The sequence below is a fragment of the Lontra canadensis genome, unplaced genomic scaffold, assembly GCF_010015895.1.
Source record: "Lontra canadensis isolate GAN:19392208 unplaced genomic scaffold, GSC_riverotter_1.0 scaffold1, whole genome shotgun sequence".
NCBI lineage: Eukaryota > Metazoa > Chordata > Mammalia > Carnivora > Mustelidae > Lontra > Lontra canadensis.
This window is the reverse complement of record NW_022630995.1, coordinates 112,466,710-112,483,461: the sequence shown is the minus strand read 5'-3', so window position 1 is coordinate 112,483,461 and position 16,752 is coordinate 112,466,710. Positions and strand designations below refer to the sequence as shown.

General features: G+C 36.1%; 1 protein-coding gene across 5 annotated transcripts in view; it reads left to right on the top strand.

Annotated features, from left to right (window-relative positions):
* Positions 1-206: 206 nt before the first annotated feature.
* Positions 207-16,752, top strand: part of GRID2 (glutamate ionotropic receptor delta type subunit 2) — a 1,456,428-nt gene continuing 1,439,882 nt past the window's right edge. For all 5 annotated transcript variants that reach the window (XM_032861590.1, XM_032861599.1, XM_032861608.1 and 2 more), the window contains exon 1: positions 207-336. In XM_032861590.1, coding sequence (XP_032717481.1) covers positions 249-336 — 88 coding nt within the window. In that variant the 5' untranslated portion in view covers positions 207-248. The remainder of the gene's footprint in view (positions 337-16,752) is intronic.

The window sequence follows — 16,752 nt, the reverse complement described above, 5'->3', positions numbered from 1 at the left end:
AATTCCCCTCCAAGTGACACGGCTTTGCGAAGGAGGTTTCCTCAGGCTGGGCTCTCTTATTCGCTCTGCCTTCATCAACGACGATTAAAGGCTTTGCTCTGGCAATAGGAATTTAGAAAAAAAAAAAAAAAAGAAAAAGAAAAAGCTGCACTAAACTCTATCGTGACCTCAAACTCTTCGGACTGGTTTTTTTTAGAAAAATATATCGAAAAAGAAACCATCCTAAAAGAGATTCAGCATAGGAGGAGATGGAAGTTTTCCCCTTGCTCTTGGTTTTGTGCGTCTGGTGGTCTCGAACCTGGGACTTGGCGAATGCGGATTCAATCATTCACATCGGTAAGGAAGAGCAGGTGTTGCCTGTGGGTACTTCTAACGTTTGGGTTAGCAAATGTTTGCCTTTGCCTCCCCCTCTCCGCCCTCTGTGTGGTTTAACTGGCGCTGGCTTCGGTTTATTGCCCCTTCCCGCTAACCTTCCCTCACACTTGTTCAGTTTTCTGGCAGGATGTGGATGCTCGAACCTTGACTGGGGCCGTTGTTTTCGCGGTGAATCTTGGAGTGTATGCTGGATGGGTGGGGGTCTCGAGTTTACCTCAGTTGTGCGTGTGTGCCGGGAAGTGCGGGGAGTGGGTGGGTTCTAAGTGTGCGAGGAAAGGAAGTTTAATCGACTCTACCTTCCATATTCTTTCCCGGATGTACATTTGCTCCAATAAAAAATATATATATCTTAGGGGAAAGAAGAGGTGTGTGTCACCTGTGAGGCCAAAACTGGGGTGAGAGGTGGGGGGAGCTCCCTTCGGATCGAACAGGTGGTTTTGCAACGTGAGCGGGCTGCGTTAGCCGCAGCGTTGTGCGATGGTGACGGGGTGCTGGCTGCGCCCCCAGCCTCCTTTTCCTCTTCCCGTCCTCTTGGCTTTGCGGTACTCGCGCAGAGTCGCCGCGACGGTGGCGGGAGGGGCTGGCGGCGGGGTAGCCGAGGACGGGGAGCCGCGCGCCTCGCTGCTTCGCATACTCCTCCGGCCTGGCGCCGCCGCGAGACTGGCCCCCGGGCGCACGAGAAGCGCAGGGCGCGCTGGCCGCCCTCGCGGGCTGCCATGCAGACACCTGCCTCGCCTAGTCTCGCGGTCAACTCTGAGTTGCCGCGCAAGGCCGAGAGGAAAGACGTTTGGGCTCCGGCCGGGCGGCCTGACTCCAAGAAGGACGCCGAGCCGGTTCGGAGATGTTCGTGGCCCCACCTATTGGCAACCAGACGGGCCGGGACTGGCCGCGGCTGGCGCGGGCGGGGGCGGAGGCGGGTGGGGGCCGCGCGTCATTATCATGCACAGCGCTCGCAGCTTCAGGCTCCAACTCTTCTCACTTGCTAATCCGTAAGAGCTGAGTGGAGACGGGCTCCTGCAGCCTTTTCTGCGTTAATGCGACGATTTCCTTTTCGGAAATTCGCGTCCGCGGGCCAGTAAGGTTCATTTACTGGGATGAAGAGAGCCCCTCTTGGGGAATTTTTCTGGGCACAGGACTTTTATCTGTCCACACGGCTTGATGTTCTTCAAATTGAAGCGACAGATGGGTCGCAGCATCTCCTCCTTTCGTCCCCCTGCCTCTCCCCTGCTCAACACACACACACACACACACACACACACACACACACACACCCCACCCACCCCACAGAGTCCTAGAAGGGAACCTCCTTCAGGTGGCTCTTGTGCCTGCCCAAGCGAGGGGCTTATGTCTGGTGTGTGCCTCCACAGCGGCCAGCCCCTTAGCTCCAGGGGACTCCTCGGTCTCAGAGGCTGTCTTTGTAAACATGTCTGCCATTCTCTGTCATTTATATCAATAGAGCCATACATGTCTCTATATAAGGGGTAATGAGGTCAGGATTCTAAACCTTGCACTTAGGCATTAATTAAGCACTAGAGAGCTTGACTGCTAGATCACGTTTTGCCTGGGGGCTAACAGGGCCTGTGGGTTCAGAACTTTTCAGGGAGAAATTATGGCCTCATTAAGGGGTTCAGTAATGTTCTGATAGAATTCAGAAGCGAACTGTGTCCTCTTAAAGAAATGACATACATCTATGTCCTGTTATAAATGATTGGAACAGGATGTATATATATAATGTAACTTTACATTCGTTTTATGATTTGGGATTTCTGCCGTAGGCTCTTCATCGCTCAGGAGACAAGGCTTGTGGATAAATGCTCATTTTGTTGCTTATTCTGTGGTCCACATGATAAATATATTATTTGCAAACACATACAGCTCTTGCTGTCCTTTATCAGCTGAATACTATTTTGCAATGTAGTCTGATCATTTGTTTCTAAATAGAACACACGGTTGTATTTTTTCCTTTGCATTCTGTTTGTCAATGTGACATGGTTTACTTATTTATAACCAGACCAAAAAAAAAATAAAGGTAACTGTGTACAAATTACAGATTTCTTCAGACAGCAAGTTGTATGCATGAACTGTGTATATCCTATTAAAAGGAACACTTATCAGACAATTTGACTTGAATGCAATTAGTACATTAGGCAAGAGGATTAGCTTCTTTTATAGGCTACCTAATATTGCAATGAAAGCTAGCAAATTGATAATTGCTTCAGATTCTTCATATCTTTTATAATATACTGATAAATATTATTCCCAAATTAAAGAAAATGACCAAGATAATTTGAGTGCATGTCAGAGGTTAAAAGCCCCTCCTGCTTCCACCTCTCATCCTAGCCAAAGTATAATAAATTCAAAACTAAATGCCCATTCTAAAGTTTTAAACCATCGGTTACTATTCATTGAATCCGTTTACCTGGTTGACTAGCAAAAGATAATTAATTATCTTTAGGAGGTGATTGCATTCATTTAAATATTTAATGGGAGAAATATGCTTATGGCAAATGTATTATTTCAGGATTTAAGGGATGAATGTGATGATACTGAAGGGAAAGTTAATATTTCAGCTCTAGAGTTACAAGGAGATATGCAGAAATGAAAGGTCTTTCTAGCCTCATGTAGTGTGGGTTCATGTAGAATGTAGCTGCAATATGCAGTTCAAGCAACCTGGAAGCTAAAAAAGACCTGCTCTGTTTCTTTAAATACTGAATCCTTTTAGTGTTGAACAGAATTATATATATGAAAACTCTCTCCATTCTTCTTTCTTTCATTTTGTTTGTTTGTTTGTCTTTTTTTTTTTTCATGCAGGTAGTTTTTAAAAGTCAATTATAATATTTTAAACTCTAATATATTTTATTAAACACATGAACTCACTAGAATGATGAAATATATCATAATAGTTAAACTCCAGTAATTGAAGTGGCAGTGTATTTATTTTCAGTAAAAAATGCACTAATATCATACATAATTACTTCTTCTGTTAAATCACATTTTAAAGATATTTGATAATTGCATATATTTGTTTAAAGCACATGTACACACATAATATTTAGAAATGAATCACCTCAATTGTGATATTCTTCCCCCCTCCCCAAAGAAATGTCTTTTGACATATAAAAACTGCAATTTTGAATTATGCTTTTACTTTGAGCCTGTGCATTGATTGAGTAATTTCATCAGACCCACATTACTTGATTGCTTAGAAGTTTCCTAATGATCTGCATGCTGTAGGAAGAACCAAAAAATCGTGAGTGGAATGGCAATGATACTGTGTTTTATGAGGCTATTCAAAAGTCGCTCTGATTTATGTAGCTAGAGAGCTCGAAAGTCTTTGAGATTATCCACGCTGACTGCTATTTTCTTCATACATCAGTCGTTCCACACTCTTTACTCCCTAAACACAACAGGAGTGTAGAGCTCTGCTTTAATTAAGCAGGGATTAGGTGGCATTTCCAGTCAACTGCACAGTTTGTGTTTTGCTTCAAATCTAATATGGAGGATCTCATGTTTTAACAGTTTAATGTATGCTCATTTCTTTATCTGGTTCCTGTGCTCACAGAACTGATTGAAATGAGCTACCCTCAGTTATATATCTCTACAAGGATATTCTCAAACAGTGTAGTCACATTTTACGAAAATCACTCACAGGTTTTTCTTGTTATCAGTCATAGTAAAATACTTTATGCCAACAGGGAATAGAAACAAACCATTTATTTATGTTTTTCTTGTAAGTACATGATACTTTATCCTTTGAGATCATAGTCATTAACTATGATTTGTTTGAGAAGCCTAAAACAATGCGCAGAATATTTTCATCGTGAGAAAGTTCAAATTAAAGTATAAAACTGGTGGATGAATAAAATGTCCCATTAAAAATAGTAATAGATGGCAGATTTAAAGCAATAGTTTTCATAATTTCTGCACTGAGGACAGTTTTATCAAATATAGAATGTAAAAGTATTTCCAGAAAATGTACTGTGTCTTACACCAAAATATTTCTTTTCCAGCTCTTTACATAATATGTATTGAGTATGATAGCCCCCAGGAGTCATTAAGGACTTCTTGTACTGTATAAGATATCTCAATGATTTAAATTATCCCTTTATTATTTACAGTGGCTGTTTGCTTCCTAAGTTATGGATAACATATAGTGTAAACTTCTGGAATATATGTACAAGTAGTTTCTGAATTTAAAATAAGGGTGCACTTTACTATTATTCTTTTCTGTATCATTAATACAGTTATTTGAAGAATAATTCAGATGTGCATTAAGTTAGACAGTGTTATTAATCAACAGTATCAACTATGACATGACTAATAAGCCATTACACCAAGGACCTTTGCTTTCTATTCCAAGTGAAGTGTACACCCAGTAAATATCTCCTATAAATTTTAATTCAAATAAGAATAAAAATCAAGGTGATTAACTTTAGACTTTTTAAACAGTAGAAACCAGTTGAGATTGTTAGGAATAATGAAAGATGTATTATATTTAATTCAATTCCTAAGGCTAAGTTTATCATATTGTAATTTTGTCTCAAGGGGTATTGTAATTTTAAAACCAAAGTCTCTAATCTGGAAGTCTTTTTTTTTTCCCCCCTTCCTTCATTTGCTTGTGTTATTTTACTGTTACAAAGTAAAGTATTTGGTATTGCTTTTAGATTTTCATAATATTTCAGATTATAGACAGACACCATTTTGGTGTGTAGCCATACTTACACAGTTTTACCACAAACATAATGTTTATTAGAAAATACATTTATGGCCTATAAAGATAGCTTTGCCATTAGGTGTCACTGCATTCTGAGCTGTTTCTTTGTAGTCCTACTTGAAAACCACATGAGGGATGTATTTTTTTAATTCTCTAAAAAAAATGTCATTCAGTGAGGTGATGCCATAAGATACAGGTGATTTTGTTTTCAAACCAGAATAGGAAATATTATCCCTGTCTCTCATGCTTATAAAAATGTAGTTCTAGTACATATCAACACTCTCTATTCTCCAGGTAGATAAGATTCCTAGACCTAATGATGTAAATTTTTCACAAAATTTTTCACAAAATTTTTCACAAAAACAGAAATATATCCTTTAATACATATTCTGTGTGCAAAAATCTAAGACACCAAAAATGCTAGAAATGTGCTTATTACTGCTGGCATAAGCAAATTAGTGGATGTAGTTTATTAAGCTATTTCTTAACTGTGGGTAGTTCTTACTCATGGAGCTTTTGGGTACCAAACTAAATGTTTGTAATGTGAAACACACATGCACAGAGCTATGAAAAAAATGTAGACACAAATACAGATACATTTTAAAACAATGTCATCCATTGAGTTTTGTGCATGATTATATATGTTTTCAGATAATTTTGGCCTGATAAGTATTAAGTTTTATGTAGTTGTAACAGTTTCTTCCAAATACATACAACTACTACCACTATTAGTCCTGTGGGGTTTTTGTGGTAATTTATATTTTTATAACCAGCATCTATGATCACTTAGTAATTTTTCTGTTTATTTCATTTTTTTAAAGAGGCAATATGCTTTCTTCGAGCATATCCCATTAGAAGACTAATGGAGATGAAACTTAGGTCAACTTTAATCTGATAATTCATTTTAATATCTGCAAATCCACATAAAGAATGCAGTACGAGGTTAAATGAATGAGCATTTTGTCATATTATTTTAGACCTTATCTTGCACCGATGTTAATTATAATGAATTAGTTGTTCTACATTAATATATTAGAATAATGTATTAAGAACTTAGTGTAAAATTAAGTGATCAGATGGATATCTAAATGATAAGGGAAGATACTAAAGTAATTCTAGGATTGATTACGTGGGTATTTGTGGATTTAAGTCATTTATATTGGTGACTTTTAACATTTGGGTGTGGACACAAATTTCAGATGAATGTGAATTACATGGGGGGGATGTTAAGACATAGTAAAAATGTTCTGGATTGGAATTTTAAGGGTTTGGGGTTAAAGTACCAATCTTGTCAATGGCTAACTGAGCAAAATTGGAAAGTTATTCTTTTTTTTATAAGATTTATTTATTTTAGGGGGAGAGAGGGAGAGAGAGAGTGTGTGTGTGCAACTGGGAAGAGGGGAGGAGGGGCAGAGGGAGAGGAAGAGAAATCCGCAAGTAGATTCCCTACTGAGCGCAGAGCCCCATGTGGGGCTCAGTCCTGGGACTCTGAGGTCATGACCTGACCCAAAATCAAGAGTTCCTTGCTTAACTGACTGAACCCAGGCATCCTGGAAAGTTACTTTCTTTAGTCTTCATTTATTATCAATGCTACTAGAAGATTTAGACTAATTTTCTTTTAAGCTCTAAAATTATGTGAAGTAAAATGAAAACAGATTCCTACATTTGAGGAACTGGGAGAAGATATACAGTCAAGTCTGGTTCATGTAGCTATACTTAAGGTTCAGAGTGAATTTAAAAGAAGAAAATACCAGAGGAATTAAATAGAGCATAAAACCTTAATCACTCAAATTAAAATGAAATTTTTTTCAGTATGAACAAGAATTGTACCTAATATGTTTTTTTATCAGATATTCTAGGTAACTGCAATATCAGACTGAGAGAACTGGATTTGTTAATTTTTTGTTTCAAGTTTTGTTTTTGTTTTGTCTAGTGTCGATACTAAGGTGTTCCATTCAGTGCTGCTCTTAAACCACAATGCTCATGCTTATTAAGGCTGCTGGATTGATGAGTAGTCTTATGTTCTAACTAGCATAGACTACAATAGCCTTTAGAATTTGCAAACTCAAAGCACACCAGGAATATTTGTGTATGTTTGGTATCACTCAAAGATACAGAGTATAAAGGAAATAGCCAGTGTTTCTTTGGTGTTCTCATAATTTTGGATTCCTGCTCCAAGTGTTCTGGCTTTAACTCTATTGTTGTCCATCAAGTGGTTACCAGTGTGAAGCTGAGGCTGGGTTGATCCACTGAAAGCTTCCTTGAGTGAACAGAGGGAAGCCCAGAGGCAAGCACAAGAAGCTTAGTATCAAAAGGCCTCCCTGTGTGTGTTAGATCACTCTGTAGTCAAGTTTCTTATTAACAAATATTTTCACTCATAAAAAAGATTAATTAATTAATTATATTAAAATAGAAATTCTTACACTTTTTTCTTTATCCCCAAATAATTCAAAGTACTATTTTAAAAACAAATTATTTTATTGGCCTAAGTACCTGATTTTTCTGGAGTAACCTTAAATAAGACATTTGCATCGTTGTCAAAATCATTATAATTCTAGAAGTTGGGAACATGGGACAATGAATAAGTTTTAGATAGAAATCAGAATTTGCATTTATTAAATTTGATGTTCCTATTAAACATCAAATTTCAGGATTTAATTAGGTTGGCAGTTGTTTATATGAGTTTGAAATTCAGGGGGGATTTAGGGATTTGAGCTGTACATTTGGAATTCATCATTTTAGATACGGTCTTCAAAGCTATAAGAGGGGTAGCTCATTTAAGGAATAATCATGTAGAGAAAACTCCAACACTGCCATGGGACATTCTAAAATGTTGAGGTCAGGGAGACTAAAGAGGATCCAGGAAAAGAGAAAGATGAGTGGCGTGTGAGAAAGAAAACATAGTAGTCTGTTATGTTTTGGAAGCTAAGTAAGGAAAGTATATCAAGGAGGAAATGAAAAACCTTGTCAAATTCTGTGGATGAAAATTGTTGAGGATAAACATGACTTTGACAAAAGTGTTTTCAGTGGACTGGAAGCGATACAATACTGATTGGGGGGCATGTGAAGATTTAATGGGACTTGAGGAACTCTCAGTTTTTCTGTCAGGGAGAACAAGGAAGTGGTGGGGGTGGGAATATGAGGTAAAAAGTGGGCTTTTTTTTTTTTTTTTAAGGTCGGTGTTGAGATATGTAAGGTAATTTTTAAGTTTCAAGTATAAGAACATTTTCAATTAGAGGATTTAAAATAAATTTTCTTTTTATTCAAACCTATTGGATTGCTGAGTTTGGATAGTAAGTGTTTGAATAGTACTGTTTTATTTTTTGTTTGTTTGCCTGTCCTTGTTGCTTTTTGTTTTGTTCTGTAATCTGGGACCAAGTGAAACTGGGCTAGTGCCAGTGGATTAGAGAAGTTTAGATGTTCTCTCGGAAATGGACTCTATTTGTTGTTCTGCTTTTGTGTTTCATTTAATTTCCCAGATCAGCTCTGAAATTTAGGTAAAAAATTTTTACCTGAAATTATGAGTGGGTTATACCTTAAGGAGTATTGGTGTACCATTATAAATAGAACCAACATTTAGTCTTTTAGTAATATATTAATTTTAAGAACACATGATATTCCTATATGATAAATGGTATCAGAATAGTATGAAATCCTCTTGTTACAGTAGATATGTTTGAACTGATTATAGGTTTCCTCTAAGCAAATCCTACTATATATTTGATATACTTAAAAAATCATTTGGGACACTTTTTAAAAAAATACAGTTATTTCATAAGGCAATGCATATCATTGCCACATAGAAATTAAATAAATGAAGGAGATTCATATGATATTAATTTTCAGTGACACCTTTAAGTATTTTCTTTTATGGAACTTTCACTTCTATTTGTGCTATACTATAGCTGACAGATCTTTAGTCATAGGTGAAAATGAGGAAAGGAAATGTTCTAAATTTTCTAACCTCAAAATTAAGCCTTCTGAAAATGAACCTTAGTTCTCTCATTGGTCTTCTATTAATATACATATAAGTCATGTGTATTTCATTTGTCTGCAGTTAAAACAAGAATATTTGTGTAAAAATAAGAATGCCATGGGTGCCTGGGTGGCTCAGTGGGTTAAAGCCTATGCCTTAAGCTCAGGTCATTATCCCAGGGCCCTGGGATCGAGTCCCACATCGGGCTTTCTGCTCAGCAGGGAGCTTGCTTCCTCCTCTCTCTGCCTCTCTGCCTACTTGTGATCTCTCTCTCTCTCTCTCTGTCAAATAAATAAATAAAATCTTTTAAAAATAAGAATGCCAATAGCAGGTGAGTAATATTTGTCTGTGTTCTTTGTCATTTCCAGTGCTATTTCCTCCATAAAACTATTTTGTTTTATTGAGACAATATAATATGAATGTCACATGTTGTTTCTGCTTGGTTACATCTATTAATTAATGTATAAACATGGAATACATGAACAGTGAGGAGATAGAAATCCTGTGGTTTGAGCACGGCAATGACTGATTAAAAAAAGCAAGCTGTGTATGCTGGAGCCAAGGAACATAATTAATGAAATCTATAACATCAAAAGTTATTTTAAACTTGCAGTTCATAACTTCCTGGGGTGGGGAAATAGTGTTTAGCAGATTTAAATACAAATTTAAGTTTAACGGCCACATAAAATTGGTGGAGGTGCTTAGTGTACTTAACCGTGATATCATTAAAATGGCATGCCTCACAAGCAACACCTTTTAGATTGGCTTATCATCTTAAAAACCAAAGCCTAGGTAATATCTTAGGAGTTAAACTCCTAAGAGAGTCAGTCCTATTTTTTCTGTTGCATGTAGCTTAAATTGAATTAAAACCTAGAAGACTGATTCTTTCTTCTGAAAATCTCCACAATCTGACAACAGAGAAAATTGTTGGTAGTATAGTGGCAATTATGATCTTGTTTTTCAGTGTCCAATTTCTTCTTTGTGGCTTCTATAAACAACAATAACAGAACACTGGTGATTTTTTTTTTTAAGAAATGCCAGAAATTCTTACATAGCCCAAAGATATAAGGTTTTTATGAAAACCATTATAAATTTATTAACAAAATTATTGAAAACTGTTTAACACATCAATAGTGTGGTGGTGAGTCAAACACAGACTTGAGAAAGATTGGATTGCTCTTCAGTTTCCTGATGGTGTTTTTGGATACTTTTTTATAATTCATTATTTTCAAGCTGAGAAATCATGTTCTATATCATTATCTCCCATTGCAGAAAATATACTTTTAGGGTTATATGAAAACCATAACATTTCACCTTTTTTGTTTAATTCAAAAAATGCTTATTGAGTAGCTAATATGTACTCAGTTGATTACAAAGCTATTCACATAAGACACATTTACTATCCTTTAAAAACTTTTATATATATCTGCCTTCTGAGATCATATTGTCATATTTGGAAGCTGAAGTAGATAGAGCAATTCAGGACTCACAGTTGGATGGCATAGTATGTTCTACTAGGGCATGGGAGATTGTGATAATTCAACAAATGCCATTTTTATGGTGCCCCTAAAATGCCATAAAACAAACATATATTTCAGGTAAAAATATCAATGGGATAGGGAGATTACCTCTTTTTATTTTATTTTATTTTATTTATTTATTTGACAGATCACAAGTAAGCAGAGAGGCAGGCAGAGAGAGAGGAGGAAGCAGGCTCCCTGCTGAGCAGAGAGCCTGATGCGGGGCTCAATCCCAGGACCTGGGATCATGACCTGAACCAAAGGCAGAGGCTTTAACCCACTGAGCCACCCAGGCGCGCCAGGAGATTACCTCTTATAGAAGTTCTTAATTTATAATAAAACTTTCTTTGAGTCATCTTTCTGATGGTTGTTCCTTCACCATGTTATACCTATAGACTAGAAAGTCAGTGCAGTCATGCGCTAGCAAGTGCTGAGGGTAAGTCTCTGCCATGTTCCTTTTTTTCTCTTACGCTTTTCATTTTTTTCTCCTATAGACCCTAGTAGTTGTGCTCTGAGGTCAAGTAAAGGAGGACGTAGCTTTAAGATCCAGTTATTCTGTAATTAAAAATAACGAGTTCCTTTTTAAATTTAATGGGACATATCAGATCATTCCACCAAGCATGGTTTCTTGGGTATGGAGAAGTTAAATTACATTTTCTTTACTTTTGAACCTACTAATATATTACTGTTTCATGTTATTAATCTGTACTTTTTTCTGGGTCTATAAAACATCAATGAAAATGACAGTTTTATACCCTAGCAAACAAAAGGGGAAAATTACCTCACTGAAAAAGTAAAATTAGTTACTTTTAAACGGAATAAGGACTGTTGGGAAAACATTTTTATACCAACTTTTAATTATCTAAGTGTAATTGAGACTAGGACAAACAACACAAACTGGAAAAGAAGGGATAGTTAAAAAACTGACCATTACTTGTTTCTCCACAAGAGCCCTTGTTGTGGTTGATGAATAGTTAATAAATAGCAAAACTGGCTGCTCTTATTTTTTCTTTTTATTTTTCGTGTCTACCCTTCAGTGGCAATGCTAATGAGCAGTGAATGGCCAAAAGCAAGGAAGAAGGAGCAAAGCAAAGGGTTTTAGATAATCTATAAACTGGAAAATCAGCCCCTGAATGCTCATATGCACAGGCTTGCTGAGAAGAAATAGTTTATTTTCTGAAAATATTGCCCAGATACTGAAGATAGAACTTGCTTTGGCTGCTGGGCTTGTAAGAGGGGTGATGGTTCCAGGCCACCAAAAAGAAATACTCTGAATACAGGCTAATGGCAGAATGAAGAATACTTTGTGTAACGAGTATCCTTCAGGGGAGATGCTGCTGACAGCCAAGACCTCTGTGATTAGCTCACTTCCATGTGTCATGTCTGTGGTGATTTTTTTTAAAGGAAATATATGGATTTCAGCTATACCTCTTAAACACTTTAGGTAAATATGTAAAACTGTGTTGGATTGACATTCCTATCAATATGCATTGTGTACTGACATCTATATTGTATATTCCCAGTTGGCTTCCAGCTATTGCTATATTATATACAATAAGGGAAAATTTGAACAGTGCGCTTTTAGAAAGAAGCTGTGAAGCACTCTGCAACAGTAAATACAAAAGTCTGGTTAGTGGTTAATTGAGATGAAAAGTGGGAAGGAAGGAAGGTGGTGTGATCGAGGAGAGGTGCATGGTTTCAACACTATTATTGATGTCTTATTAAGCTGAGTGGTTGTTACACAAGTGTTGATTTCATATATACATTCATATGTATATATAAATAATATCTATACATTCATATACATATTTGTAAGTGCTGATGTATCTGCTGTCGTGTCTTCTCACTGAGAAAGCTACTTGTTCAGTTTTACCATGGTTAGGGAATTAAGTTTTTCTTTGAAACCCAATTCACCATATAATGTGGCTCAGTCTTTAACACTCTTTGGAGAAGATGAGAATATATACAACATGCCAGGATCATAAAATGGTAAATTAGAGAATAATTCAGAAGTTTGTGTTCAGGCATGGATAGCACTCTCTGTGATGGATTCTATAAGCAAGTCGCTTTCTCTACCACTGAGGACCTTTTCTTTGAGTCTTTGTTATCTTTTTAGTTTGGTCAGGGAGTACCCTGACCTGTTCAAATAAGAGAAAAGAAGGGAAAGAGTGCACAGAAGGTTAATGCTATGAGACATCACTTGTAGTATTCCATGCTTCTATTATTTTATAATATATACTTAAAAAGCTAATGTATAATACTTTTGTAATTGATAGTACACTAACCTTAGCACCTTATCTCTCACATTGGGTAAGAAAGTATGAACAATTCTTTATAAAGTATAAGTATCCTTAGAAATACTACTAAGAAGAGAATTTTTTTCTTGATCTTATTTAGATGTTATTCTCTGCTTATGGAAACTGATAATGAAGCTCTTTTTTTTTTTAAGATTTTATTTATTTATTTGACAGACAGAGATCACATGTAGGCAGAGAGGCAGGCAGAGGGAGAGGGAGAAGCAGGCTCCCCGTTGAGCGGAGAGCCCGATGTGGGGCTCGATCCCAGGACTCTGGGATCATGACTTGAACCGAAGGCAGAGGCTTTAACCCACTGAGCCACCCAGGCACCCCTGAAGCTATTTTTTTAAATATTAATTGTCCTTAACTCCAAATACAAACTAAGATATTATACATTGCAATGATAAGCAGATAAAGAGCTTCTTGTACCAGCTGAGCTTTATGATGTGTCCCTTGATCGGAAATTTCCAATGAAATTTATATTATATTAATATACTAAAATATTTTATATTTTTATAAAATATAAAAATACATAAAATATGTAAATATGTATAAAGATATAAATATAAAAATACTTTATATTGAAATAAACTTTTTAATCTATATAAAGCAGGAGAAATGAGGAGAAACCCTTCCACAAAACCACCTTGAAGGCAGAGAAAGAGTAATTTTTTCCCAGCTTTATCGAGATATAACATATATCTTTATTGAGATAATTGACATATAACATTGTTTAAGATATGATCTCATGATACATTTGTATGTGTATATGCATATGATACATTTATATATTGCAAAATAATGAACACCAAGTAGCATTTGCTAACACCTCAATAGCATCACATAATTACAATTTGTTTTTGTGGTGAGAATATTTAATACCTACTTTTTTATCAACTTCCAAGTATATAATACTGTTTTATTAGCTATAATGACCATGCTGTACTTTAGATCCTCAGAACTTGATATTCTTATAAGTGGAAGTTTTTACCCTTTGACCAATATCTCCCTATTTCTTACACCCCGTACCCCTGGTAACCACCACTCTACTCTCTTTGTCTGAGTTCAGTTGTTTTTTTTTTAAGATTTTATTTATTTATTTGACAGACAAAGAGCCCAAGCAGGAGGAGTGGCAGGCAGAGGGAGAGAGGAGAGGGAGAAGCAAACCCCGCCCTCATCCCATGGAGCAGGAAGACTTAATGCTAGGCTTGTCTCAGGACCCCAGGATTATGATCTCAGCCAATGGCAGACTTTTACCTGACTGAGCCACCCAGGTGCCTCTCTCTTAGCTCAGCTTTTAAGATTCCACATATAAGTGATGCCCTGCAGTATTTATCTTTTTCTGCTTGACTTATTTCATTTAACATACTGCTTTCAGGGTTATTCAAGTTGTTGTAAATGGCAGGATTTCCTTTTTTTTTTCCTAAATAATATTTCATTTTATATATATAATATGTATCAATTTCATCATCAGCTTTCTATTGTTCAGTAAAGTATATTAAATTATATTGCCTTCTACCCTACTCCAAAATTCATGCAACTCAATTATTTTTATTTTGAATGAAAAAAAATGTGGCCAGTGTAAGTTATCCTATTTTATAAATTGACCTTCATGGAAAAAAGAAGTTTGTTCACCACTGTCAAGAGAAAGCTGTATCTGGTAGGGATATGTTTTGGCCAAAGCCAGAATTATGAAATAGTGTGGCAAAAGAGGGAAATAGCATGTAATTTAGAAGAAACATAAATTACAGTGGGGGATATGGCAAGATAAGACACTAGAGGTTAGGAAGATCCATGTGAGATCTATGGGAATTCTTTAAATAATTTAGGCTAAGAAATGCCCCACCTTTGTGTTATAAGATCTGTAGTGGCCAAAAAAAAAAAAAAAAAAAAAAAAAAAAAAAGGAAGAAAAGAAAAAGATCTATAGTGGCAATGTGTAGATGGTAACCAGTTAGAAGACCTTGGCGGTGTGTGTTGGTGAAGAGGGGTGACAAATAGTGGCAACTGGGGATGGACAGAGAATTTGCACAGGAGAGATGCTAAGAAGCTTGCAGTCATTGGTGTGGTCATTCTTTAGAAGTGGAGTAAAAGAAAGTCTAACATCATTCCCGAGTACTATCTTGAATGAGCAGATGTAGATGCTATTTACCAATGTAGGAAACAACAGAGAAACCAAGTTTGGTTTGTACTCAGTATTATTTTAGCATGAATGTGAATTGTCATATCCCAGATAGCAGCTTTCCAATAATCCCCATTCCTGAATCAGATGGAGAAAAGAAGGTCATTCTCTGTAGAAACCAATCCTGTTTTGATCTAAAAAAGGAAACTGTACTTCTGGTCATTCTTTCCTAACTTTTCTTTCAGATCACTGCTTAATAATGTAGTTTCCTAATTATAACATGGTTCATTTAAAATATTGCTGAGCTACTTGCATTCAGAAAATAGTAATTTTGTAACACCAAGACCCTTATGATTTTTAATTACTATGTTGCTTATTTACAATTTCAGAATTAATTCTAAATATTACTGACCTTTTAAAGTATGTATCTTCATTCTCCTTTCTTAATATGAGTATACTTATTTAAGATTTATTAATTTTAGTGTGAGAGAGAGAGAGAGAGAGAGAATGGAGGGAGGGGTTAAGAGAGAGGGAGAGAGAATCTCAACCCTACTGAATAGGGAGCCCAACGCAGGATTTGATCGTAGGACTCTGAGCTCATGACCTTAGCTGAAATCAAGAATCTTAACTTACTCAGCCATCCAGATACCCCTTAGTATGAATATACATTTTAAAAATCAGAGTCTGGAATTAATACTAAGAGACTAGTGCTGTTAATATATATGATAATTATGATAATTATTTCCAGTGAAAATAATTTAATGTATTTTATTTTATTTTATTTTATTTTTTTATGTGTAGAATTTGGTGATTTATCACTTATGTAAAATAGCTGGTGCTCCTCACAAAAAGTGTCCTCCTTAATACCCATCACTTATTTATTTGTTTTTATAATTGAGTCTGTTTCTTGCCTTGCCTCTCCCACACCATGTTCATTTGCTTTGTTTCTTAAATTCCATATATGAGTGAAATCATATGGTATTTGTCTTTCTCTGACTGGCTTATTTTGTTTAACATAATACCCTCTAGCTCCATCCACATCTTTGCAAATGGTAAGGGGTTGTGTGTGTGTATGTTTAATGGCTCAGTGATAGTCCATTGGATATATATATGTGCGTGTGTGTGTGTGTGTTTAATGGCTCAGTGATAGTCCATTGGATATATGTGTGTGTGTGTGTGTGTGTGTGTGTGTGTGTGTACACTACATTTTTTTCGCATTTATCAGTCGATGGACATTTGGGCTCTTTCCATAATTTGGATATTGTTGATAATGCTGCTGTAAACATCAGGGTACGTGTATCCCTTTGAATATTATTTCTGTGTTCTTTGGGTAAATACCTGGTAGTGCAATTGCTGGGTCATAGGATAGTTCTACTTTTAAATTTTTTGAGGAACCCCCATACTGTGTTCCAGAGTGGCTGCACTAGTTTGCATTCCCACTGATAGTGTAAAGGGTTCTCCTTTCTTCACATCCTTGCTAACACTTGTTGTTTCCTGTGTTGTTAATTTTAGCTATTCTGTGTGCAAAATAATTTTAAAATTAAATGATCTTTGACAGAATCTTAGGTTATTAGAGGTAAAATTTTAATTTCTTGTACATGATTTGCTCTTCTAGTTTCATATTACAAGTAGAATCCTCTTATGCAAATAAATGGAAGGGTAAAATGGAAGGGCAAAAATATTTCCATAGAATTTTGTTTTCTATAATTACATGTTTTCTGCAACATAATTAGCTGAAGGAAAGGAACAC